Source organism: Serinus canaria, chromosome 12, assembly GCF_022539315.1.
Source record: "Serinus canaria isolate serCan28SL12 chromosome 12, serCan2020, whole genome shotgun sequence".
Taxonomy (NCBI): Eukaryota; Metazoa; Chordata; class Aves; order Passeriformes; family Fringillidae; genus Serinus; species Serinus canaria.
The window spans coordinates 10,802,998-10,828,343 of NC_066326.1; the positions used below are offsets into that span (position 1 = coordinate 10,802,998).

General features: G+C 41.2%; 1 protein-coding gene across 4 annotated transcripts in view; it reads right to left on the reverse strand.

Annotated features, from left to right (window-relative positions):
- The window catches only part of CHCHD6 (coiled-coil-helix-coiled-coil-helix domain containing 6), a 109,165-nt gene that overhangs the window by 56,764 nt on the left and 27,055 nt on the right, over positions 1 to 25,346 (reverse strand). For all 4 annotated transcript variants that reach the window (XM_030228087.2, XM_030228088.2, XM_050979359.1 and 1 more), the window contains exon 5: positions 15,428 to 15,511. In XM_030228087.2, coding sequence (XP_030083947.2) covers positions 15,428 to 15,511 — 84 coding nt within the window. The remainder of the gene's footprint in view (positions 1 to 15,427; positions 15,512 to 25,346) is intronic.

The following is a 25,346-nucleotide window of genomic DNA, read 5'->3' on the forward strand; positions in this document are numbered from 1 at the left end:
GAAACGTGGGTCAGTGCCAGCTTTGGGAGCCAGCTTTGCTGCCAGCAGTGCCCCAGGGCAGCAAAGGTGCAGCCAGGTTCCCCACACCTCAGCAGGTCACTGCTTCACACGCGCTGCAGATCAGGCTGTTCATTCTCACCACTCACAAGTCTCAGGCAAACAGCTCCTAACAGATTTGAAAAATTACCCCGTGTACCTGCATCCCTCCCTCAGGTACAGAGGCAGATGAGCCAAACCAATCTGTTCACTGGATGACCCTGTGGATGTGTTAAAATCAACCCACACAATCAATCACTGCTATCAGCTTTGGTCCAAACAGGGAGTTTGGGAATTTCAGAATATGCTGCAAGAAACAATCTCTTCACCTCCTGAGCTCACTCCTCTGGAGTTTCTGTTCAGCCCATTTGCTGGTATCAGCAAGCAGTTAGCTCATTCACATTTCCTCCTTCCCATCAAATGCACATAAAAATAAAAGCCAATTAACAAGGAAGAGAAACTTGCCTATAGAGCATATCACTAGAGCATAGAAGTTAAGGGTTAAACTGCTTTTTTGAAAATTCATATGCTTTTTTTCTTAAAAGGTAACAGAGAAAAGATGCAAGGAACTACAAACAGCTTGCTGATATGAAAAAAAAAGAGACTTTTTTTCAGCCAAAGCCAACTTCTAAACACAGCTCTGTTGTTTGCTGTTCATGTGTGGGTTCATCCATTCCTCCCGCTGAGACCAATAATGAAATGAGAGCATTGAATTTGTTCCATTCTATTCTTTCCTTCGGCAATAAGCTGTGAGATCATAAATTTTGGATTAAAATTCAGAGAAAGCATAAAGAGAGTAGTGTCCACAGTAAGAATACAGGCAAGTTAAACTAGTCAGGAGCAGAAGTACATTCCTCTTTGAACAGATCTTCTCATGTCTGCAATATTATCCTGAGTTGAAAGCAAAATATTAATTCTGCAGCATATCTAGAAAGCTTCTCACAGATAAAATCCTACAGAACACTTTGTATCTCCACAAAGCTTGAGGGAGGCAGAGCTGGGGAGAAGGAAGATGGCTGGATTAATCTTGTGGATAACACAGGATAACTAGGTACAAAAAGGTTAAGCTACAGTCCCTAAAGCACATGGTGACTCAAATACAAATATGCATCCCAGGACTTCCCAGAACCAGGGTCCCACACCGAGACACTCCATCCGAGTGAAAATGGGTTTACAGAGCCAGGCTGTGATCCCACACCAGAGTCAGGCTGTCTATGAAGGTACCCTGGGAAGAGTCTAATTAAAACCAGGTACCCCACAGCAAAATGGTTTTAGGGACTTCCAAAAGCTTCAAGTGCCTCCCTGGAAGCAGGCAGAAAAGCCTTATGTTATCTTCAAGTAAGAAAGGCAACCAGCAAAAAAGAAATTATTACTACAGAAGCAATTAAAAGGGGAAGAAGGAGAAAAGAGAAAGAAACACTGTGTTTCTATGAGGTTGCTTTAAAGCACACCCTTCTGAAAGACTACAAACAAAGCATTGCCAATTCTTTAAACAAACTCTGGAGAGTCAAAGCAGCTTCAAAGAGAAAGGCCATAAAATTCCAGCAGGTAACTCAGGCTTTCTGGAAAGGACAGCAACAGCATTGTGAAAGGCCCAGATTAATGCCAGTACTGCTGCAGGGGAGTATCACCCTGCTCCCCTCCCAGCTGGAAGTTTAGCCAAGGTGAGGAATTCACAGTAAATGCCCAAATCAATTACACCTGACAAGTGCAGGTAAACAGGCTTCCCAGGCATCGATTAAACATCAAGAGTTTTCAGCATCTGCTTCAGAGGAGTCCTGCACGTGGCTGACCTGCACAGATAACGTGGTGCCCACAGCACTAAGGGCACAGCACCCCTGCCAAATCCCAGCACCTCTGCCGGGCAGCTGCACAACTCATCCTGAAGGGGCACCTGGGTCCTACCAGCAGGTCCACCACACAATCAGGATGAGCTCTGAGATCACAGGTTGCTGCCTCAAACAACTGAGCATTGTCCATGAGAGAGTGACAGGAATGCAGAGAAATCAATGCCAAGGGAAACAGAGAAGAAAGAAGGAAATTGCCAGAATATCAAGAGTTCTAAGAAATGCAGGCGGAAGTTTCACTCAAAGGCTGACCAGCACTTTCAAGGGGGAATAAAGAGGGAAAAAAAACTCCATCAAACAAAACTGGCAGCCATCAAATACTTGTCATACAATAAAAAAGATACAAAGCACATTCCCCTGTCAGGCCTGTCACAGGAGCTTATTTTGGGAAGGAAGAAAGGAAGGAAGGAACATTTTAGCTAAGATTTAATGCCATCATGCCAAAGCTGGTATTTGACAGAGCCTCCAACAAAACTCCCACCACCTCGGACAGTCATGCTGCAGCTAAAACTTCCATCTCTCTCTGCTGAGAATATCCCTAAGTCCTATTTATAAACTGCAGCAGCTGGCCCAGTTAACAGTTCCTGTCCCAACTGAAAAAAAAAAAAAAGCTGAGTTAAATTCATGACCCCATCCTTTTACACAACAGGTAACTAAGGAATGCAGTACACTGGGTTCCCAGAGAAAGGCAGAATAGAGGAACCCAAGCAACAGGAAGCACAAGAGAACTGGAGAATACTGAAGAAAATTCATACACTTGCATGGTAAAGGAACTGCAGGGAAGAGAGTCACTATAAGAAACAAACAAAAAACCACTGAAAAACAGAAGTAAGCCACAGCCTGTAAGTTCCACCCCCCCCGGGGTTTTTCCTCTACTCCCAACTACAAATTATTCTCCACGTGCAGTTTCCAGTAAATCAAGCTTTGCTAAATAACCCCGACATGTGTGGGGCTGAGAACCAGCCAACAAGCAATGATGAGATGTCCCTGGAATGATTAAGGAAAAGGCAGACATCTCTCAGGTTACAAGGAAGCCTGTTGTACTCTCCCCTTGGTGCATATGCAATGCTGCAAGCGCTGTTCTGAAACCTCTGATATTCAAAGGCTCATTTGGTTGACAAGGAGCCTGTGGATTCGTGGACAGATTGTCACACAAACTGTCAGGTTTTTAGAGAGACTATCAGACCTCTCTTTGCCTACGTTATGGAGCACATCAAAGACACAGAAGATGAACCAGACACAGACTGCACAGATCTGACAGAATGGTGGGTGTACATATTCAGAATACTGTACTGCTGGGGGGTGGGGGGAGAGGCTTAATGTGAATAATCAGGGGCTGAAAGTTCCAGAAATGTGACAGTTTTTGGCAGCAATTCCCATCTTTGCATTTATTTATCGAAGGGAGAAAATCTGCCATACTAGAGGCAAACTTGAGAGAGGAAGAAAAATTGTATCAGCAGCAATTTATTTTGCCACTGTACTTTTTCTTTATTACTATTACTCCCAGAGCATTTTCTGAAGATATTTGTATTTTCAGTCAAGGTTCTCTCACTGTGCTTGCAGGCTCTCTTCCCATTTTATCCTGTAGGAGAGACTGGTTTAATGATTACAGCCAAAAAGACTGCTAGGACTTCACAGGTCATTGTACACGGTTAATGACACAGACAAATCCACACTTTCACAAGTGCCTGCTGGCTCACGGCTCTGTCTGGAGATGCTCAGAAGCTCATTATTCAAAACTTCAAGCTCAACTTATGGGTAATCAGCACATCTGAAGAAATACACCATACCCAGATAACCAAAAAGTGAAGAGAAAAAAGCTATTATAGAAAATACTAACCTTAAGCATTAAGGTCTCACTTTTAAAATGGGGACAATGTTCACTTACCTTCCAGTGAGCTAGAAACCTCAGTTAATGAATACCTGGAAAAAGTCCCCAGCTCCACAGTTTAAAAATAGTATCACAAAGGATAACTTTATGTCATTCTTCCTTATTAGTGATAGTTGGACAAATATTATAAAGCAACAACGTATTTTACAGGTGGCAAAAAAAAAGTTAAGCTATTTCTACAAAGAAATATTGATTACTACTTAGAAAGGAAAATAAAATATAAAATGAAACATTGATAACAAGAAAAAGAAAATGGATTAACACAGATTCCTTTGGCCTGCCTTTATAATATCACTGTCACATAACCTCTAGTTTGCCCTGCAAGGCATCAGTTATTCAAGAGAAAGGAATACTAGTATCTTTTTACATGTATTTTACCATTCAAAAGATTGAAATTTGGCACACAGCAAACAGAAAATAAATAAGATGTTTATCCTAAGATAAAAATAAAACACAAAGAGGACAAAGGAGAAAGGATGGCAGAAGGGATAAGAAAGGAATCAGAAAATATTTGTAAGCAATTTCCATCATTTGACAGTCTCATTCTCTCTGCTTTTAGCAATCTTCTCTTTCATCTGTTTTTTAATGCAGCTGTTTTGCCTCCTCTAAAGGGGCATTGAAGAGCCACCTCTGCAGCTGGCAAAGACGGAAGGCTCCAAAGAGAAGCCCAGATGGACCACAAACCTCCAGCCAATGGAGAGAGGAACTTCCACAGCAGGGCTATTAAGCTGTAAACATTAACATGAAAATCCAACACCCACAGAGAGCAGGAGCAGCCACACAACTTCTTCATTCCCCATCTCTGGCAGGGACCACTCTGGGCACAGCCCTGGGGCAGGATGTCACCCCGGGCCTTGCAGAGCTTTTGGGCACCACCAGCTCAGTTATGGAACTTTCATTACAGAATCCAGGCAGAGAAAAGACAACAAGGCAGGTCTCACTTTTAGCCTATTAAACAATCATAGGAATAATTACTTATTAACATTAAACCTGAAAAATCTCATAATGTCTTGCTGCCAAGGCTTCTCAGGAACATAAATGGAAGAATGTCACATGCACAGTGTACCCCACATTCATAGATGCAAGCTAATCTACTCAGAATTTAATCTCTAAACACAGTCTTACAGTAAGGATTATTGCATGCAAGCAACAACAGACCTTGAACTTGGCATTAAATGAAAAGGAAATATGGGTAGCCTTAAAGTTCCAGAAGAAACATTTTTGTATAAGCATCCTAATTATCAGGGGCTCGTTGCTGTAGCTGATAAACTTTGTAAGAAAAAGAGGCTGAGAAAACAGTGGCTTTTATAACTGGATATTTTTTTCAGGCTCTATGGAAAAAAAAAAATCAGTATTTCACCTGTATCTGGACAAGACCAAGCAAAAAATTCAAGCTCTTCAACTAGAGACAGCTTGAGCTCAGACAACAGAACACAAAGAAGGGACAGAACTATGCTTTTGCTGGGGAACAACGGGAGGGAATAAAAGCAAACACCACAAACACTTCAGACCTGGAGGTAAATCCTCTCTCCACAGAACAAATGAGCACACAAAATCCAGCACTGCTCTGTTTTCAGCCAGCAAGGACAAATGCTGTGTTCCTCCCTGGGACGCTCTCACAGAAATCAACAGTCAGGACACTATTATGGGGGATCTTTTTGTTCTTCCTGCAACAAAGCCTTGTCTCTGGCTGCAGGAAGAGTTACCTCAGTGCCACACGAATGAGTGATTAGCCATCAGGCATAATGGCTTTTTGCTGCTGTGAACAGAAGCTGCATCTCAACAAATGACCTAAAGGTGAGAGGTCTCATCCACTACATTTAATTCCCTAAACAGCCAAAGGAGATTCTGTGGTATACATAACTACTATGAAAAATGAGGTTAAAAAAATGCATATCCATGCTCAGACAGGCACACAATACAGCATTTTTACAGGCCCATATGAGTCATCTTCTCTGATCAGGAACCACAGTCCAGCCAGTTCAAAGCTTGCTGCATGTCAGGGCAAATTAGATGATTTCTGTGTCCTGTCCAGTACATCATGAGACATCTCTGGGGAAAAAAAAAATTCACAACCCAGGCACTCCTCAATTGACCCAGACATGCAAGCTCAAAGCAACCTTGCAGCTTGAAATTATGAAAGAAAAAAATTGGCTTCTGTTCAGAAGAATGGGGAGGCAGAAGAAGGGAGAAGGAATTAAGCTGGCTTTCTTATTAAAAGACCTGAAACACAGTAATTGGGAAGGAAAGAAAAGCTAGCTCTTCTCATAAAATAACCTAGTTATTACAAGTCTTCTCAAACCAGAGGCTTAGAGCTTTATCTCAGCTCCCACATTTTGTTCTCCCCTCTCTTGCTCCTCTGTGGCCTCTTGGAGATGGGCACTGATTCAGCAGCCTCTCAGCATGTCCTGGCTCTGTGGCCCTTCCTCACTGCTGCTGTCCCCTGTGCAGGGCAACATTTTTTACCTGCTGGCCACTCCACTGCTGAACACCTACCAGGGCAATCTCCTTTCCACATTTGTCAGGGGTCAACTCCCACATAGTTCTACTGCATATGAGATGTATATTTACTATTTTGAACTAAAACAAAACAAAATTGGGCATTATTCCATATTTACTTACAATGGGGCTAAAATCCAAACAGGTGAGCCAGGAAATCTTCATTTGAGCCAAGGTGTTTAATGGCAAACTGTGGCTGGGATCATCCTTGGGGCAGCAGAATGTATGGGCAAACTACCAATTAACTCCAAAACCAAACAAACAAAAATCCACCCCACATCATCATGAAACCAGGAGATTCTGTGACAGGCAAAGCAAGTTTGCACTGGCTGAAGACCTCACTGTGAGCCTGATGGTACACATCTATTTAAAAACATTGAACATGTTATTTACAAGCTACTTCTGAGTCACCCTGGTCTCTGGAGAACATGCATTATATGTTCAAGAAATTGGAGTAGCTCTTTTATTTATGTTTCTTTAAAATGACTGGCAGATGGGGAAAAAAACCTTCAGAGAAGTGGCCCCAGGCTGTCATGAAACATGTATTTAACACACCCACAGTAAACTACTAAACACTTCAGAAGGTACAGCCACTGTAAATATGGAGTCGTTCCTTTTTAAAGTCTGATCTTTGGACTACTTAATTCAGCACAAATTTGAGATCTTCCAGGGAGTCAATTTATAGAGTAATTATTAGCCATATTTTCCATTAACATGATGACAGCATATTCTATAAGGGCAGAGTCATAATTTAAGGACCTTTTCAAAACGAATCCCACTGTTGGCTTTATTTTTAAGTCACAATAGTAATGCCTTTTTCCTGCCATATGTGGAAGGACCACTGTGAGCTGAAATAGAAATCTCAGATTCCCCAAAGTCAGGCTCTTATGCAAGTGAATTCCACACACAGGGAAGTTTTGTCTACCTGAACCAATTTCCAAGACTAAGTCTAAACCCAGAATATCCCAAGAGAAGCACAAGCTTCAATCATCGAAATCCCAGCAGACACACAGAATCCAGCCTAAGGTCTGGAACACATTTAATCAATTCACTGTGCTAACTCTCTACAGCTTCATAAAATAGCCAATAGTGCAATAACAGGGCCAGAAATTAATTGTACACTGGTTGGTGAATTACACAGAAATAACAGGCAGCACTGGTATTTATTGCAGCAGGGTGATGTAGTTGCTGTTGAGGTACAACTGCACCTCAGTAAAAACAGGTGAGAGCCAGAGGGGGGGGGTGTACAAGTGCTGCTTTCCATTAGAAAAGTAACACTGCTTTTATATAACAGTGTTGGCTATATAAATATACATAAACATATTTATAAATAGCAATTCTGCTGATAAACAAGCATGTAGACAGCACAAAGAGGGAGGAAATAGAAATTTAAACTATTAGGCAATGAGAAAATGAATGAAATTAAGGGAAAATTGGGTTGAATAAAAAATGCCAAGGCAGGATATCAGAAATATTAGAGAATGGGGAAAGCTCTCAGAAGTTAGACAAAAGAACCTCTTGTTTTGCTCTTTTTGGACTAGACTTGACAAATGCTCCAGTGTTGAGTTCTAACAAAGAGACAAGATCACATTCCAGGTCTTTTTGTTCTGCCTTTAACAAGTCTTCATAGTGATACACTGATGAGACCAGATACCAGATTGTTATCTAAATTCAGCTGCTAAATTCAGTGTTAAGACACTAAGTTCAAACCACACATTGCCACATTTATTTCACAAGTCGAGCCTGAGGATGGATTCCTCCAAGATGAAGCAGCCCATAAGCATCATTCTCTCCCTCTGCAGAGATACTCTAAATGCCAGGGAAACAAAATCACCGTAAGGCTCTGACAGTTCACCCTTCAGCACACAGACTGCAAAGGCATCTCTGCTCTAATCGTGCAGGCTGAAGAGGAAGCAAACACTTAGCTGCTGTTTGCATAGAGGCTGCTTGTAATTTGATGTAATGTACTGTACAGCAGTCAACACATATTGAAGGGAGAACATACACACTGCAGAGAAGTCAGAGAGGCTGTGCTGACATCTAACACATTTTAGTTACCCTATTATAGATGTTCTTTGAGTTCATCAAATTACCAATCAATTTATCTGATCTCTAAAAGCTGTGTACTGAGGTATATTAACTACTAAACATCACAAGCTTTCAGCAAAAAAGCCATTAAATGGGTGAATTGAGCACAAGGTACTAGAAGTCAGTTTGTCTGTTGGCCACCAACAACAAGGAAAGAACCTGTCCCTGCAGACAGGGAGACTCCAAGGAGCATTAGCCTCTTCTAAAGATGCTCTTCAGGCCTAATGGATGCCTGCAGAAAGCAGAAATCAGGGATGCTGCCCTCCCTGTCATGCTCTTACCCCAGCATGACATTTAATGTCTGAGAAAAACTGAAAAGGAGAAGAGATGGAAAGTTGGAACTGGTTCAGATGATGATTTCAGATTTGATTCCTTTTCAGTTTGTTCCCATTCAGAAATTTAATTCATGCACAGGAGACGATCTTCTATTCTCTAAACATCAAAGGCTGTGCCCTGGGAGACTGATAAGAGCCACTGCCACCTGAGAGCAGCAGCCACGCAAGCCCAGACAGGCAACCTGAGCAACTGGAAGTATCTGAATGATTAGGATGGATCTTGTCAACCTATTTCAGGAAACTACACTGGGGATTATTCTTGTGTTCAGAAGATTAAATCAACAGTTTGATGAACTGGGTGCTTTGCTGTACTGCTCTACTGGCTTGAAAGGCAAACTGCTTTTTTGCATCATAGATGTTGAAAGTTCAAAGAAAGCATCGGTGGGTTTGTGAGAGGAAGGATTTGCAGGAAGGGCTGGGGATGAACAGAGAACTGAACAAATTGGATAAGAAATTAAAATGAAATTCAAAAGAATACTGTAAGGTTCAATTATGGAGATGGGGACAAGAAATTCTTCTGAAAGGGAAACACCTTTTTTGAGACCAAAAGTTCATTTCACACTAGCTGTTCTTCCTCCAGGTACCCACAGCACTAGCTAGAGCAAGATTGTGACTAGAGGCAAACAAAGCAGCCCTTACACACATGGCAATAGCTCACACACAGCCCCAAGACATTACAGGAGAAAGCAAATGGTGTCAGTGATACCTGCCAGGACATATCAACTCATTTATCAAAGGGCACTGAATCTTTAACTCCCACGAGAGGGCAGAGGGTTTGGTTGGAGATAACACCTGAACACAGCTTGTTTTTTCAAAGGTACGCAAGTGATCCCTAGGTCTCATGGATACAGACAAGCCTGGCATCCCAACTCAAGGAATGGATTTCTCATGCCCTTCCACAGAAATCCCTCCCCACCTTTACCAGGTGACATCAATTTGTGAAGCCCCAGAGAGTCTGCTTTAAATTGATGATGAAGATCCAACATGAACATATTGTTCTGGAAGGCTTTCTTGTTCAGGCTTCTATCACTTTTTTTCTGCAGAATTTTTTATTGAGACAAGTCACCAGCCATAAACCAAAAATGACAGTGGAGTTGCATGTAGGGATGACCTTGGCACAACAAAGTAGGAGACAGCTCCAAGAAGAAGGACCAAAACCAATAGGAATAACAAACAAAAATAACTTTGCCTCCCATTCTTTACACATCCTAAATGCTTTACAAACATGAATTAAATGGGAAGTACAAGGGCAAAAAGAGATTAATTTAAACAAACCAAACAAGAAGAATGCCACACACAAAATTACAAGATTTGTGAAGTCAAGCAGAGAAAAAGGTGCAGTCAACCTTATTAATAAAAAAGGTATGTATTCAATGCATTCCTTTCCCACTTGCACAAATACTCTACAGCTTATGAATACCTCTTGTGCTACTTACAGCTCTGAAAAACTATAAGCAGAAAAACGTTGCATATTAATGCACCCACTGCTCCCAGCAGTTCACAGCCGCCTAACAAGAGATAACGTGGGAGCTGGAGCTTAGGAAAATCCAAACAAAAAGGAAGCATCATCTACAGCAAGGAGTTTCACTTTATCTTCCAAGACTATCTTCAGCCTTTCTCTCTGTTTTACAGCACTCCAAAGTGCTGCCTGTGTTTTTGTTGTAGTAGCACTGCCCTTAGCTTTTGTCAGGTTAAACTCAGCAAGAGGCCAAACAGCAAAAGGAGTAAAACAAATATTTACTTGGGAGAAAGTATACAACTAATATGCTAAGTGAAATCTCCTGGCATTTGAAGGGTTCCAGGAGAGACTGCACTTCTTTCTTACAATATTTTTTAAAGGACCTTTCTACTACTTGGAGAAAGCAAGACAAAACATACACAGAATCCCTAATAAAAATCCCAGTTCTGAGCAGTATATATGTTACTTATTTACAACAAGCTTCCTCCATCTCCCTCCTTGCTTCTCAGTAACAAACAAATGCATGAAAAAACATCATCTTGAGCTTCTCAAGTTGAGCGTGTCTAACGTTGTCCCTACAGATTATTAGTCTAACTCTCATTCTTTCTACACAGAGGATGACTACAGTGCAAAACCTCATTCAAAACAGTTGAGAGAAGACATACATTTAATGAAACTATTCAAATTACATGGATGAGGTGTAAACAAGTCAGAGTTAGAAGTTTAACCACTTATAACAAAATTGCCAGGTCTCATTACTGGATTACTTATTTGAGATGAAACAGTCACATTGGAAACACAGGTGTGGAATGGAATGTCTGTATCCCCAGCTCCAACCCTGCAATCATACCCAGTCATACAAGAAACAGACAATTCAAAGGAGCTTTTCCCTCTCATTTTCCTGATTACCAAAATATTTCAGGCACTCCAAAACAAAAACATACATGCGACCTAAGAGACAGAAACACAAAACTACAACAAACTATCAGAGTTAAAGTGAGGAAGATGAAGGGTTTTACCAGTGTAATGATCCTCTGCAAGGAATTTGTTCAATAAAATTTGATTAAAATAATCTCTAAGAAGCATGTACCACACTGCAGACAGAAAAAAGCCCACCACCCCTTCCCACACACAAAGCCCCTGACAAACTGACAAGGAAGGGTGCAGTGGGAAGAATATTCCCAGAAACTAATCCCAGCATTGCCTTAATCCCATACACCCACTGTATATATTCAAGTCTGTACTCAAAACAGAGGAATGCTGCCAGTAGCAGCAGTGTGTGGCATTTGCTCAACACAAGTCAGAAGTGCAAATCAAGTGTCAGGCACTACAAAGAAACAGAGAACCAAACAGTGATTCTGACACAGCTGCCACACACGCCCACGGTCCCCCCGCATCCGGAGCACTGCGCACACAGTCCTGGTTCACAACCCTCTGAGGATTAAACATCTGAGGAGAAGTCCCAAAAATTACTAGACAGGATGGTCAAAGCATTTGGGGCAAATACCCCATAGCCTTGCTTTGATCACAGAATGGGCCAGGTTGGAGGGGACTACAGTGGGGCACCTGGTCCCACACCTCTCTGTTCAAGCAGGGTTATCCCAGAGCACATGGCACAGGATTGAGTCCAGATGCTCCTTGACTGTCTCCAGTGAAGGAGACTCCACAGCCTCTTTTCCCATCAGTTCAGTTCTTACAGCTGTCCCTGGACATTCAGTCACAGCCAGGACCAGCACACTGAACTAGATGGATCCTTACTGTGACACAGAACTGCTGCACTCATTGTCTCATTTCTTCCAGTGCTTTAGTAGAAGATGCAGGGAAAACCCCAAGAGCTGAAATACTGCAATTATATTTTCATGCATGCCTTTTCCCGTGAAAATTTTAATAAGACTGTCTGGAGAAACTGAGTTTCTCAAGATCTGTTTGAAATAAGGTACACCTATAGTTCACCTCATGCAAAACTAAAGGCAAAGCCTTTTTAGCATTTTTATAGCTTTACTGTTTCACAACACTTTGCCCTCCCATTATAAGCTATTCCATCATATAGATGGAATAACTGAGATAGATGGACTAAATAATTGTTTCAAACTCCCAAAAGAGAAACGGCTATTAGAAAATGAGCAGGTTTTTCCTTCCAATTCTGTGCTCTGTCCAGTAGATTACAGTACTCTTTCAAAGATTACCAAATAAAAGGATAATGTATTCACACAATCTGCTTCATTCAAGGGAACTACTGAGTTCAATTCTGGTCAATACATCTCAAAGCCAGAGCTGCTAGGGGGAAAGAGCCAAAAGACAAACAAGTAGAATGAGAAACCTGGAAAAAATCATTCACACAAGCAGAGGCTGAAAAGGTAAGGACTGCACAGTTTAATGGGAAGGTAAAAGAGGAAAAAGAAGTCTGCAGGTAATGAATAATGAGGAGGATTTCTTTTATCTCTTTCACATAAAGGATATTAAATGCAAAAAAAATATTTGAAACTGATAACAGAGAATTTATAGAGTATATAAGTTAACCTGTGGCACACATAGGCACATGATGCTGGAGGCACAAAGCTAAAGAGGGCTACAGGAAAAATGCCTGAGATGCACAGAAGAACAATGGCACTAAATCAACTTTCAGTAAATAAAAATACTGAATGAAAATAAACTCTTGTGCAGCAGGGCAAGTGTCTGCCTCCAACTGACAACATTTAGAAAACTCTTCTCAGAAAGTTTTCTTTGTCACTTTGTTTTGGTCATTTTTTTTTCTTCTTCCTTCAAAGCCTTTACAAACTGACCACTGTCAGAGGAAACAGGATAGTCTCTGTGTTTGATTCACCGAGCAGCTCTTATGTTGTAAGGAGTATGTAACACAATTATTCCTAGCATCCTACTGGGAAGGTACTGAGTTTTTAACATCAATAGTTCAAAACATCCTTCAAAAACAAATCTTTAGGTCTCCTACTGCTGAATCCTGTTATCATGCAGAAGTGGGGACAAAACCAACCTGAGCACAGCAGGGGAGAAGAGAGAGGAATTCCTGATAGCTTGATCCTTAGAAGGAGAAATTTCAGTTTCCTAACTCCACACTGAGCCATTTCATTCACTCCCAGCCAAACACCTCTGAACTACCAGTGACCACACTTCAAGTGACCATCCCCTTTTAAAACAGCAGAGAAAGCAAAATTCTATTTCAGAGCTCTCTCCCACCATTCCCTTACTGAGAGCTTTTCTCTAATATTGATATACACATACACAGATATATAAAAATATATCTAAGCCTGAGTGGGAAAGCTTTAGCACAGCGGAAGGAAAAAATATATAAATAAATGTCAAGGTCTGCGTGTATTCAACAAATAAAAGCAGAATTATATAAAAGCAACTAATAAAAAAGATTGTTCTGTGCTGCATTTTCCATCTTTCCCACCATTACAGGAATAAAATTATCCTCAGAGAAGATCAAAAACCTTTTTCAAAACTAATACAATTAAGCTTTATTACACTGTTTCAAGTACATTTCTCTCCTTTCCCTTCTAGCCCCCACCACCTCCCACTCCAATCCAGACTAACGGTTGGAGGCATTCTTCTATTTTATTACCAGCAAAATGCTAGTCTTTAAGGGTCAGAAACTATCCAGTGTTTCAAGAGAGGAAAGAAAACCTGTTCTTTTTATCTATTTGCTTTTGTACCCATAACAACTAGAAGATAGTTTCTCTGTAGCTCTGCAGCTTGAATAGGACTATGGGCAGCTCACCTTCCTCCCCCAAGAAGATCCCACACTAAAATATCCATCATGTTGTTTATAAAGGTGTCCCTGTAGCAAGGGAGGTGGACTTGAAAACACAAACGACAACAAAAGATTTCAAAAAGAGGACAATGGAGCCAGGACACAGACTTCTCCCCACTCCACTGTCCATAAAGGACAGACTCACAGGTTTCCCCTGTAATTTCCCCTTCACGAAACCAGATCTGGAGAGAAGAACATAATAGAAGCAAACAGCATGGGATCAAGAAATTGCAAAAATTCCCTTTGCGTATGAACATATGGACAACTGTGATAATTAGAACGATAGCTGCTAGATTGTTTGCAATTTCACTGAACAATCCCCATTATCTAGAAATAGAATTTAAAATACAAATGCAACACTGAGTGGTAGTTTTAATAGTTTATTTTTAATGAATTGTACGGATTAAAGTGTTGTGAAATTGTATCGTGTGAATTTGCTCACAGGCATGTTTTACCACTGATGGCTCAAAAAATGCAGCATGGACAGTCATACAGTAGGAGGGAATGAAAAGAGGAATAGATATGCCAACAGCTCCCTACCGTTTCTATAATCTACAATTTTCCCATGTTCCATACTCACCATCCTGCTACATATTGGTAGTAAAACTGATTGATTTCTCAGTCTCTTTACAACCCACTCTCTTCATTGTTTGCACTTCTTTTTAGTCACATAACACAACTACAAGTCGAATGTATGCAACTCCCTGTCAGGAGGTCTAATTGCTTCAAATTGGAGAAGATTATTCTCCACATTTATTAAAAAATAAAGACTACTTATAACATTATTTCATTTTGCCAGGAAGTGAAGAACACATTTGTTCATAAGGAACAGCATGGCTGCTCCTATTTTTATGGCATCAATTTTTAAAAACTCATCATGGTAAACAATTAAACAGAGAAGCAAATCCCACGTTTAGGGGAGAGATTCAAATCCCTAAATGGATTTTCAAAGGTCATTTCAGGCTTAAAAGATGCTTGACAGTGTCTCTTTAAATCATGTTTATTTCAAAGGCTTATCCTGCAAGAAGCAGGCAGTGTACTGCAGCACCACTCTTTGAACTGTTTGGCTCCCCAGAGAAAAATTGTTAATACAACTTTAATTCATATTTATAGCAAAATTTATGTTGTGGTGGTTGATTATTTTTTTTATTAAGGAAAGGATTTTTAACAAAAGGAATAAAAACCGGGGCACTTGTTTGTTTTTTTCAATTTAGCTTTCACCTAAATCCCATGGTAAAAAAGATAATAGAGTTTGAACTACCAGAAATCCTTTTTAAAAATCATCCAGTTAAAAAAACCCTTTATCTTTCAAACACAAACTGCTCAAAAGATTTGTACAGCTTTTTCATCACTTTCATAAGGGTTGGGGGGCAGATAAGATACTGAGGGCTGACAGTTCCAGGTTGCAGCACAACACCTCTTGGTTCTGTATCTTTTGGATCCACACAGATCTGTGTCTTACCCCTGCAGGGGCCAGAAATGAAGACAACTCAGCCTTACCTTCCTCTCAATGCGGGCCAGCTGCTCTTGGTAGAAGGCTTCTTGTCGCTTCAGGTCTGCCTCCCAGCCTTGCAGCTCCACAGCCTGGCAGCAGGAGAAGAAGAAATTAAAAATAATCAATGTAGTGTAAGGAAAGCACATGAGATGCAGACTAGAAAGGACTAAAAAAATTTAAAAAAAAAAAATCTCTGCTCGGGATCCCCCTCAGTGGAACTGGATACCTTAAGAATTGCAGCTTGTTTTGGGTTATCCCCCCAATGTTTGAAATGCTCTTATTAGCATCCTACTCAAACCCTTGGTTTTACACTTCCTATTAAATGAAAACATATAATCACAGAAAGGTGACACTTTCCCATTCTCTTTTTCAGAACTCCCTCTTATCCATGCCTGTTTTTCCATGAATCATGACAGTCATTACTCAAATGTTTTTCCCCTTACCTTAAAAAAACAAAAAACAAAAAACAACCAAATCCCCTCAAATCCTCCTCTTTAGAACCCCTTCCCCCTTGGAGTGTCCAAAAGCTTCTAAGGATGAAATACTTCCCTACAACAGACATACATAGGACTATCCAGATAATTAAGTACTCTCTCCACATGCTCTCTATGCATTCCCCACCGGTACCCTCAGAGTTCCTCTGGCTGGTGCTGCAAGAGGGAAGATGGCTGTCAAAGAATTTCTCTTCTATCTTACAAATTATAAGCATGGCACTATCAAAACAGTAAATCTGGTATTCATCAGCTAAACAGTGCTCAATTAAAAAGTCTGTGTGGGCACAGCAACAGCTGTAGCCTTCTAGCTCCTTACAGCCAGCACCACTTAATTATATTCCCACCCCTAAACTGAACTAGCATTAAGAAAACATGACATTGATGGAACTGAATCAAACTTTGCAAGTTTAAAAATAACAAGCAACAACAGCAAGAAAAAATGGCAGTTGTTCTACATCCCCCATCCCACCTCAAAATCTCTGGGGCCATGGAAGTTAACAGCAGGCAGAAGACCTTTCAAAACCAGAATGATTAGCCTGCTTAACATGGACACAAACCCTGCCAGGCCATAGCATCCCAGCAACATTCTCTTAACTTCTAATGATGGCACAACCACAGAAAATGCTGGTCCAACATGATTAAGCAGCTGGGACAGAAATATCCCCGTGGGCTCAGACCTGTCATTTTATGGCCAAAAGCCATTGCTAACAAGAAAAATTACATCTGAAAGCAAGTTGCTGTGCATGTCCTTCTTTCTGCTCCCCTGCTGATGGAAATACAGTGGTATTATAGGGCTTAGAAGAGATTTTAATCTAGGCAGTGAGGGTGGTTGATAAGCAAGCAAGAAAAGGATTATATGAAATAGGAAGATTGTAGGGGTGTGGTGGTGATGTGGGTTTCTTTGTTTGTTTTTAAAGAAAAAGAAATATTTTGGTTTCCATGTTTGCTACTCCAGAAAAGAGGGCCAGGATAAGGCACAAGCAGTAGAGAGTCATAACTAAATCTCTGTCTCGAAGGCACTTGATTAAAAGCAAAATCTCTGGCTCTGCTTTAACCTATAGCTGCTATACTACTCCCCACCTGCAAACCAGCTGGAACAGGATGGGAAGAGGGATGAGAATGAGCTGCCCCCCCCCATACAGCCTGACAAAAGAGATATCACAGCAACAAGAGGGGCAGCAATGGGCACTTTGAAAGTGCCAGAACTATAACCATTTTCTGGTAAGAGAACCATAGCTGTTCCTCTGAACCAATCTTCTACACAGAAAAGAACTAAGCAATTTCAAATAAAATGAAACAGATGTAAGAAGGTGGGGTGATCTGGTGGATGACCAAAAGATCCCAATTCTCCTGCAGGTTTTCTGCATAACACCCATAAAATCAGATTACTCCACAAGTGACTTGTATTTCCTTAAGAGGAAAATAAGTAAGGAAGAGAAAGAAGAGTAGGACAGTACTGACCCCTCTGCATGATTCAGATGGAAGCTGCACCATATGATGGAAGAAAAAAAAGAAACAATAGAGTCAAATACTAAATTCTTATAAACTCAAGAAAGTTTCTATTTAATCTAAATAATTATGTATTTGTGCTAGTCTCCTGGGACAGTGGATATTCTGCAAGTACAAAATCAATAAATGTAAAAATACCAGTGCTCAAGAGGCTTTATTCTGTTTCTGGCAACACATGGATCCCAAACCCCCACACTCACTCAACTTTCCAACCTGTGAGTTTGCCTGACATCATGCACCAAGAAATCCAGCACATTTATCCTTACAACCCCTCTGGAAGGGAACACAAACCAAACACCTGATCTCCCAAGTAGGGTCCTGAGATGCAGACCTGTTAGAGTGTGCTGCTCTGCACAATGACAACCCTGGACTGCCAAGCTGACCTCAGGGGAGCTGGCAGTGAATAAAGCCTCCACAGCCATGCACCCTGCAGCACACAGGCATTCTGTTAGTCACTTCCCCTAGGGTCTTGCAAAACTGAGGTCAAAGAACCAAACCTGGACCTCCTAACTGCAGACTGTAACCTCAGAGTACTCCCCATTCTTCCCTCAAAGTAATTTCTCCCATATTATCCTCCACTGTCCCACTTATCACCCATAATGCATGATGAGCTAGGGGTTACAGAGAAACCTTGTACTTGCAACACAAACATATTTTCAATGCCTTGCTTGTTTTCAAGATCTGCTGCTGTTTCAGTGCATTGAAGTATGCAGAGAAACACTCTATTTGTGACAGATCTGCTTCAAAGTTGCTTTCTGTTTCCCTCTATCCCCAGCTGTTATTCCTAAAAACTTTAGTGCACTTTATGGTGATGTTTGAAGTACAAACAGTATAGTAGAGCATGTGTCATCTGAAATATTCACTGTTCCAAACTGGGTTAGGCAACTGGGGACATTTTGAATGAATATAGGATATTTATTAAGAGTTCCTCTCGTCCTGCTGCTTATTCCCTACCTGAAGTTAGAAGCCTGTGATGTCCCAGACAGAACTGGCTGCTATGATTACAATTTCACAGGGGATTGAGATTGCAAGTGCCAAACAAAGCATCAATAGACTTTTTGAAAAAAGGCCTTTAGAACTAAAATGAAGGAGAAGGGAAAACATTCATGATAACACACTGATTTGAAAATCAGATATCAGAAAGCTATGTTTCACTTCCAAGCTACACAACTACACTGGAACTTGAACATACTGTGCAAGAGGTGACCAAAGCCCAGGGATGACATCTAGGATGCGTAGAACAGAGATAGTGTGATGTCCAAGAAGTATGAACACAGAAACAAAACAGAGACAGGAGAAGAAAGGACATACTCAGATTCAAAATTTAGAAAAAGGGATGTATTTATAAAAGAACATGTATGCAATTGGCCATTGCCCTCTGTCCAAAAGCTAGGTATAAGATGTATTCAAGAAATGCTCAAGAATCCCCTGTGATGGTGTCAGAATTTACAAGGATTATGTTCTTACAAAAGGACAGCAAAGGTGTACTGCAACAGCTTCCATGGGCATGGATCCATGGACTGGTTGGATACTCTTTCAAATTTTTCCTCTGCTTAATCCTCACATTTTTTCCACAGCCCAAGGTTTTTCAGGTTATCTCAGTGCTGCCTTGAACAGTGACAAAGAGCCAGGGCAGAGTTATGTGATTCTCTGCCTCCTTCTCTCCCTTTATCAAGTAACCCATTTAGAAACAAACAGTGCAAGCACATTTCTAAAGCTATACATTATATACTGGCTCAGCTAAAGGATTCAAGCACTGGCCTGCTAGCTGACAGACAGGCCAAAAGAAATATTTTACAAGCTCCTAATTGAGGTAATGAAATATTATTGGTTCATTCTCTATGAATAAAACCAGACACTCTTAGCCATGTCCTGAGCTGACACCAACATGCCACACACCAGACTGTGCAACTGACCTAGAGCTGGGCTTTACTCTAGCTATAATCATTCCCAGATTAGCTTTGGCTTTGTTGCACCCCAAAGTATGACCACATTTTTATTATTTTTAATCACAGTCCCACTTCATCACCTTGTTAAAAAATGAAAACCAGGGTGGAAATCTGTTTGGATTAAAAAAAAAAAAAAAAGGCTTATTGGCAGGGTCAGATGATAGTAAGGAATGTGGCACCCGGGAATAAAGTGCAGTGCTAGCACAGCCCACAGGTGACAGCTATAACCAGGCTGTCTCTCTCCTCAATACTGTTTGGGTTCTGGGATTTGGGAAGACTCTCCTGGAGGACATAAAACCCGAAAACTCTCTCTCTACAAAGGGCAACACAAGCTAGAAGGAAAGGTCCAAATCTCAGCCTATGAATGCTTCCTAAAAGCAAGTCACAGCACTTGGCAAGATTACTGCAAAAATATTTATCTTCTTGGCAAAGCACTTCCACCACTCACAGACAAACTAGCAAGATGATGCCTAGATAATCAGTCAGAAGCAATACAGGGAAATAAGCTACAAGGATAAAGCAAAAGATCTCAAGTCTATCAAATGCCTAGTTTCTACATCATCCTGTCTGTGCTGAGAGGAGCTATCAGCTTCCCCCAAAGGTACAGTTACATCTCTGCAGCAGCACAGCAGAGATGTTTTGGCTGGGCACCTCAGCTTGCTTCACTTCACAACTGCAAATTCTAATACCTCATGCTTTCCCAAGTCTCTTCCAGTCCTGGTAGCAGTCCAGGTGGCAAGGGAGAAAAACAAATGCTATTAAGGACTCCAAGATGAGAAGAAGGAATTGACAGAACAGAGCTAACTCCAAAATTAGCTAGCTGGCATGTTCCTGGCCAAGTCTAAAGGGAATGGCAGAGCTGAAAGGGCAACACTGAAATAGTAAGAGGCAATTTGTGTACTTCATGCCCAAGACTGAATAGCAGAACTTTACAGGGAGGCTTGTACCAAGCAAGTAGCCATGGGGGAGCCTTGACTTAACCTCCACTGGCATCAGCAGAAATACCACCATTACCATGGAGCTGTCTGCAATCACTATTCCAGACACGGGGCCTACAAAATCACTGGCCTTTTGTCCTACCTTTCATTCTACTGAAGGCAGGTGACCAGGCTCTATTTTAGAAACCAGATACAACTCATGGCCTTATAAAGCAATACTGGTATAACCTTCATTTCCTCCTGTTTCTGCTACTCTCTTAGCCAACAATACACATCACCAGATCAAGTTTGGTTTCAGCAGCTGTAAGCTACACAAAAGGAACAAGTGAAAATCTTTATGGAGGAAATAATATGCAATTTTCTAGCTGAACACCTTTTAAAATGTAATGACAGAAAATAAAATCCTGCATCTGTGCTCAGCAATAACAATCTGTACATGCACAGTAACAACATGACACTTGGAATAAGCAAGATCCAGACAAAAAAGAGAGCTTACCCAGGCATCCAAATCCACAGGCTTGGAATAAAGACAGCACAAGATAGAAAGGAAGGGAAAGAGAAGAAAAAGAGAAATCAGTGATTTTTGGAGGCTGCCTGCTGCTGTGCACTATAGCTTTTAAGATGACAAGTGTAGAAAAGTTCCTTTAAAATGACAAGCATCTTAAGCAATGCAGTGCTGTCCCCTGTTGGGAACTGTGCTGTTAAAGCAAAACAAAAGCACATGCACCCCCTAAACCAAAACCAGAGCAAAGTCCCCACAGCCTGCTGCAGGACCCCCATTTAGGGTAGGAGCTAAGCAAAGGAAGCTGGGAAACAGCCAATTCCAGGGAGCCATGCAAGGTGCTGCATGTGTTAGAGATGCTGATACACAGCATGCACCAGTGAATGTGCCAGTGCTGGGCAGACTCAAAAGGAGGTGGTCAACAACTGTGCTGCTTCCAACTACGTGCCAAGAACAAGTAATCTTTTAAAGGACATTTTTGAATGCACAAGCTGAGCTACACAGCCAGTCATCTTTTGCCATGGACAATTTCAGAGTGATTCCTAACAGAAAGCCAGTTGACTGATCAGGTTCCCCACCAGATTCCCCTTCATAGGCAACTGAAAACCCCTGGAGTGCAGGCAGAGTCCAAACCTCTGTCACAAAGCCAAGCTGCCTCCACCTGCTCCTTTTCTTTTGCCCACAAGCCTATTTAAGTGTGCAGTTAAGCAGATAAAACAGGCTGCAGTATTGCCTCTTCTTTACTTGTTACTACTTTTTACTTACACAGTAAGCCAGCAGCAGCAAAGCCAGTACAAGATGATAAACATTTCATGCCCATAACCACCTCCTTTTGAAGCCAAGGCATTTACGAGGCAGGCACAGCTCTCATTTGCTGTCAAAGGGCTGCAAGCCTTCCCTGCCTCTCAGGGCTACCTTTAATCAGCAGCACATTGGCTAACCAGGAACTTCAGAATGGCTGGCCTTTTTTCATTATGATTATTTATTTGAGGGGAGTTGACAGGGCACAAGGAACTTTCCTCTTGGTCACAGTTCACTGCCAGAGGGAGCAGACGGCGGAGGGTAATGTTTTTATGGGATCTGCCATCATTTTAATGGCACACAGACACTACTTCATGTAACTCAGGGATGATGTGTTATCAGAAATGTGTGTCTCCATCCTTATCCTTTGCACCAGCTTAGAGGGTTGGAATTGAACATCCACATTTCAGCTGAGGGGAGCCAATTCCCCCTTTCTGCAGATAGGTTTGATATAGCAGCATCAAGTCCTTGGCCAAAAAAACCAATACACAACAGGTGTTTACCGGTAATCACTGACCAATCTTGACAAAAGCCTTGAATAACATTTTTCTTCCTGATGATTTTTACAGTCAGGACAGATGAGTTTAATTTCGTTTTTACATTTTAGCAATTACAGGTCTGTCCATCCTCAGCAGATGGACAGGAGGAACACAGCACTCTTCATGGTGCCTGCTATTATTTCAGCAGGTAGGTCATGCACACCACTAACTCTTTACTGGATGTACATCTGTCATCCCCGGGTGCCTGAGCCATGAACTGACACATTGCTGGTGGACAAACACTCACATGAAAAAATAAACAAAAGGTACTAACTCAGTGGCACTGGACAGGGCTGAGAAATGAGAGCAAGGAGAAGGAACAGCCCTACCACCAATATGTGCCCCATAAGATACAATGCACAGCAGCAGAATCCGGGTTTTAGAGAATATAACACTGTTACTAATCACAGAGCATCTCTTCTGCAGTACTGCCAATACTCTAATTCTGTCAGCCTTCAGGAGAGGGAAAAATTATTACTCCAAGAATAGGAATAGATACACTCCACTGAATGGAAACAGGAAAATTAGAATGTGTAGTAGTACATACTGCTGCATTGGAAAAAAAACATCCCAGATAAAATAAAATACACTAATAGTATAATATAAAAAGGAAAACTCAAGAGGGCTACTGGTTTAAGTTTTGCTAACTTCTAAGCCTGTGCCAAGATGTCTTTGCAGACCTGCATTTACCAGTCTTGGTAACAACAGACACAGCCTAGCCATTAATCATTCTGAACTTTAAGCAAACCATTTAAGAAGTGAGCAATATCTGGTTTCCTTGCTCCCTAAGTGAGCTTCACTTCCAGCTCCCACATGGCAGCTTACAAGTTCTATAATTCCAGCCCTGGGACACAAGTCATCTGTCAACATCCTTGGTCAATACTCCTGAACTCTTCTGTTGAAAAGGTTTTTTTTCTCTTCCAGGTAACCCACTGGACAGCAATCACAGGAACCAGAATAAATACTGGATTTAATTGTTTGGGTCAAAACCCAGTCAGGATATTCCTCTTAACTGTATCAGAAACAAAAGGTTATTGAAACAGGATCTCAGGCCAAAGCAGCAGCCTCTGTCCTAGGGATTCATACAGACACCTCCAGGAGAAGACTCTCTGGATATGGGAACTACATGAGTAATACATCTGTGCTTCTGCAAATTCCACATTTGAGCATTGATTATTCAGGCAGGGGATGCCTTCCCACATTCATCTCAACAGTCCAACTTCCAATGGCATCAAAAAAACAGTGCCAAAATCGTATTTCACTCCTAAGGGCAATTCCCAGCAACTTTTCCCAGACTCGCTACACTACATCACCCTTGCACATCATGCACACGACTCAAGTCTGTCACACTCTGGGGAAATGTAAAAATGGCAGAGAGCAATCAAAACACAGCTCTGTGATTGGCAGGGAGGGAGGAAGGATCAGAAAACAGCAGCAGCCTTTGGAAGGACAATGCCTTTGTTACCTGACTGGAATCAGCTTCCCTCTGAAATCCATTTCCTTGCCACAGTCAAGAACTTTGTTACAGAGCAGATTGCACTGCAGTGTGACCAATGACTCAGGAATCCAGACTACCAGCTTGGTAGAGATCTCCTACTTAAGAACTCAACACAAAGTATTTTTAGGGGCACTGCCAGCTTTGGGAGTGGAAGATAGAGTGGGAGATGCGAGAAATGAGAGGCAGCAGGTGCCCAAAACCCAAGGCAGCTGTTGGCAACAACTTTTACATTCATGTCAGTATCTGAAGAACTCTGCAGCACATATTCCAACATCTTGATGACCAGACTTCATCACTGAATGAGCAAACAGTCACTTCTTCCTAAAGCAGTAATCCAGATCTAAATTTATCATGGTCCAGAATGATAGGAATTAAAGTATTTAAAGAATATATTTAGACATTCAGTATCCACTCCAGACTCTTTAACTCTTCCAGTTTAGTGAAAAATTGAAGCAGTATCAATATTAAATGTAATGAGAGTCTGAGATGTAACCAACTGACAATGGAGAGGGAGAAGGAAGAGTCACTGAACAGCAATCAATTTTGAGGAAAGGCTGTGATGAAGTTGCTCAACTCTAATGCATATAGACCATACACATTTCTAAAAACATGAAGATGGGAAGCAGCCAAAAAAAGCTTGGCCCTTTTATGATTCAGGGACAACTGCATCCTAATACTTATGGCACAGCTACAAATAGGTTTGCAATGGTGACGTTTCATGGCTTTCATTTAAAACAAAATTAAGAGAAACCTATTTTATAAAATCCAAAGAAAACCATCTGCTTTCATTGCTTGCTTTAATACTCCAGCCCATTTCCACATTCTCCTTTTCCCATCACCACTTCTATACATGCACACATACAGTTTTCATTTTGCAGGCTGCCAACAGACAAGGCATTTAATGGTTTTAGAAATCTTGCAGAGCATAGGTTCTCTAGAGAAGTATGCTCAAGATGTTTATTTCTGATAGTAGGTGAGTCAACAACTTGTTCTAAATTTTTACTTTCTTTCTTAAATTCCTACTCTGCCTATTAAACTTAAGAATCTCCAAGTCCCTGACCAATTTAGGGCAAGAAAAAAAAAAACCAACCAAAACTTCAAGAAAGGGCATCATGAAACTTTGTATTAATTATGACTTCTGATCCCAGCATATATTTCAGACTGAGTCAATGAAGTATTTCTCATAAAGCTAGAAACAAAGGCCACTCAACTCTTCTTGGATTATTTCTAGCTCATAATCATTAATGCAGACTCCCATTACACTAGCCTAGGGGAGGCATATGGCTTTCTAGGAATAGGACAGACAGGGGAAAATAACAGTTATGCATGCCTACATCCCAATCTCATTGCTGTGCCTGCACAGGGGGAAAGAGCTCTCTCCTGCCAGATTCCTAAGTACCAAATATATTAGCTTTGGAGTCAAATATAGTACCTCACACACCACCACTGTTTTGAAAAAAAATCAAGATGGCATTCATAATCAACCCATGTGCCTCCAAGCAGTAAAATTTATGAACCTTGTGTGTTCAGATGGAATTCCCTTACCACATTTGCTCTCAGACACTACACACAATTTTCACCTGCCCCTGAACAAAACAGATATTTGTAGGCACAGCCAATAGATACAGGCCAGCATAGTAAAAAGAATACAAATTTCCTGCCATCAGATTAGAAACTTTTTTTTTTAATTTAAA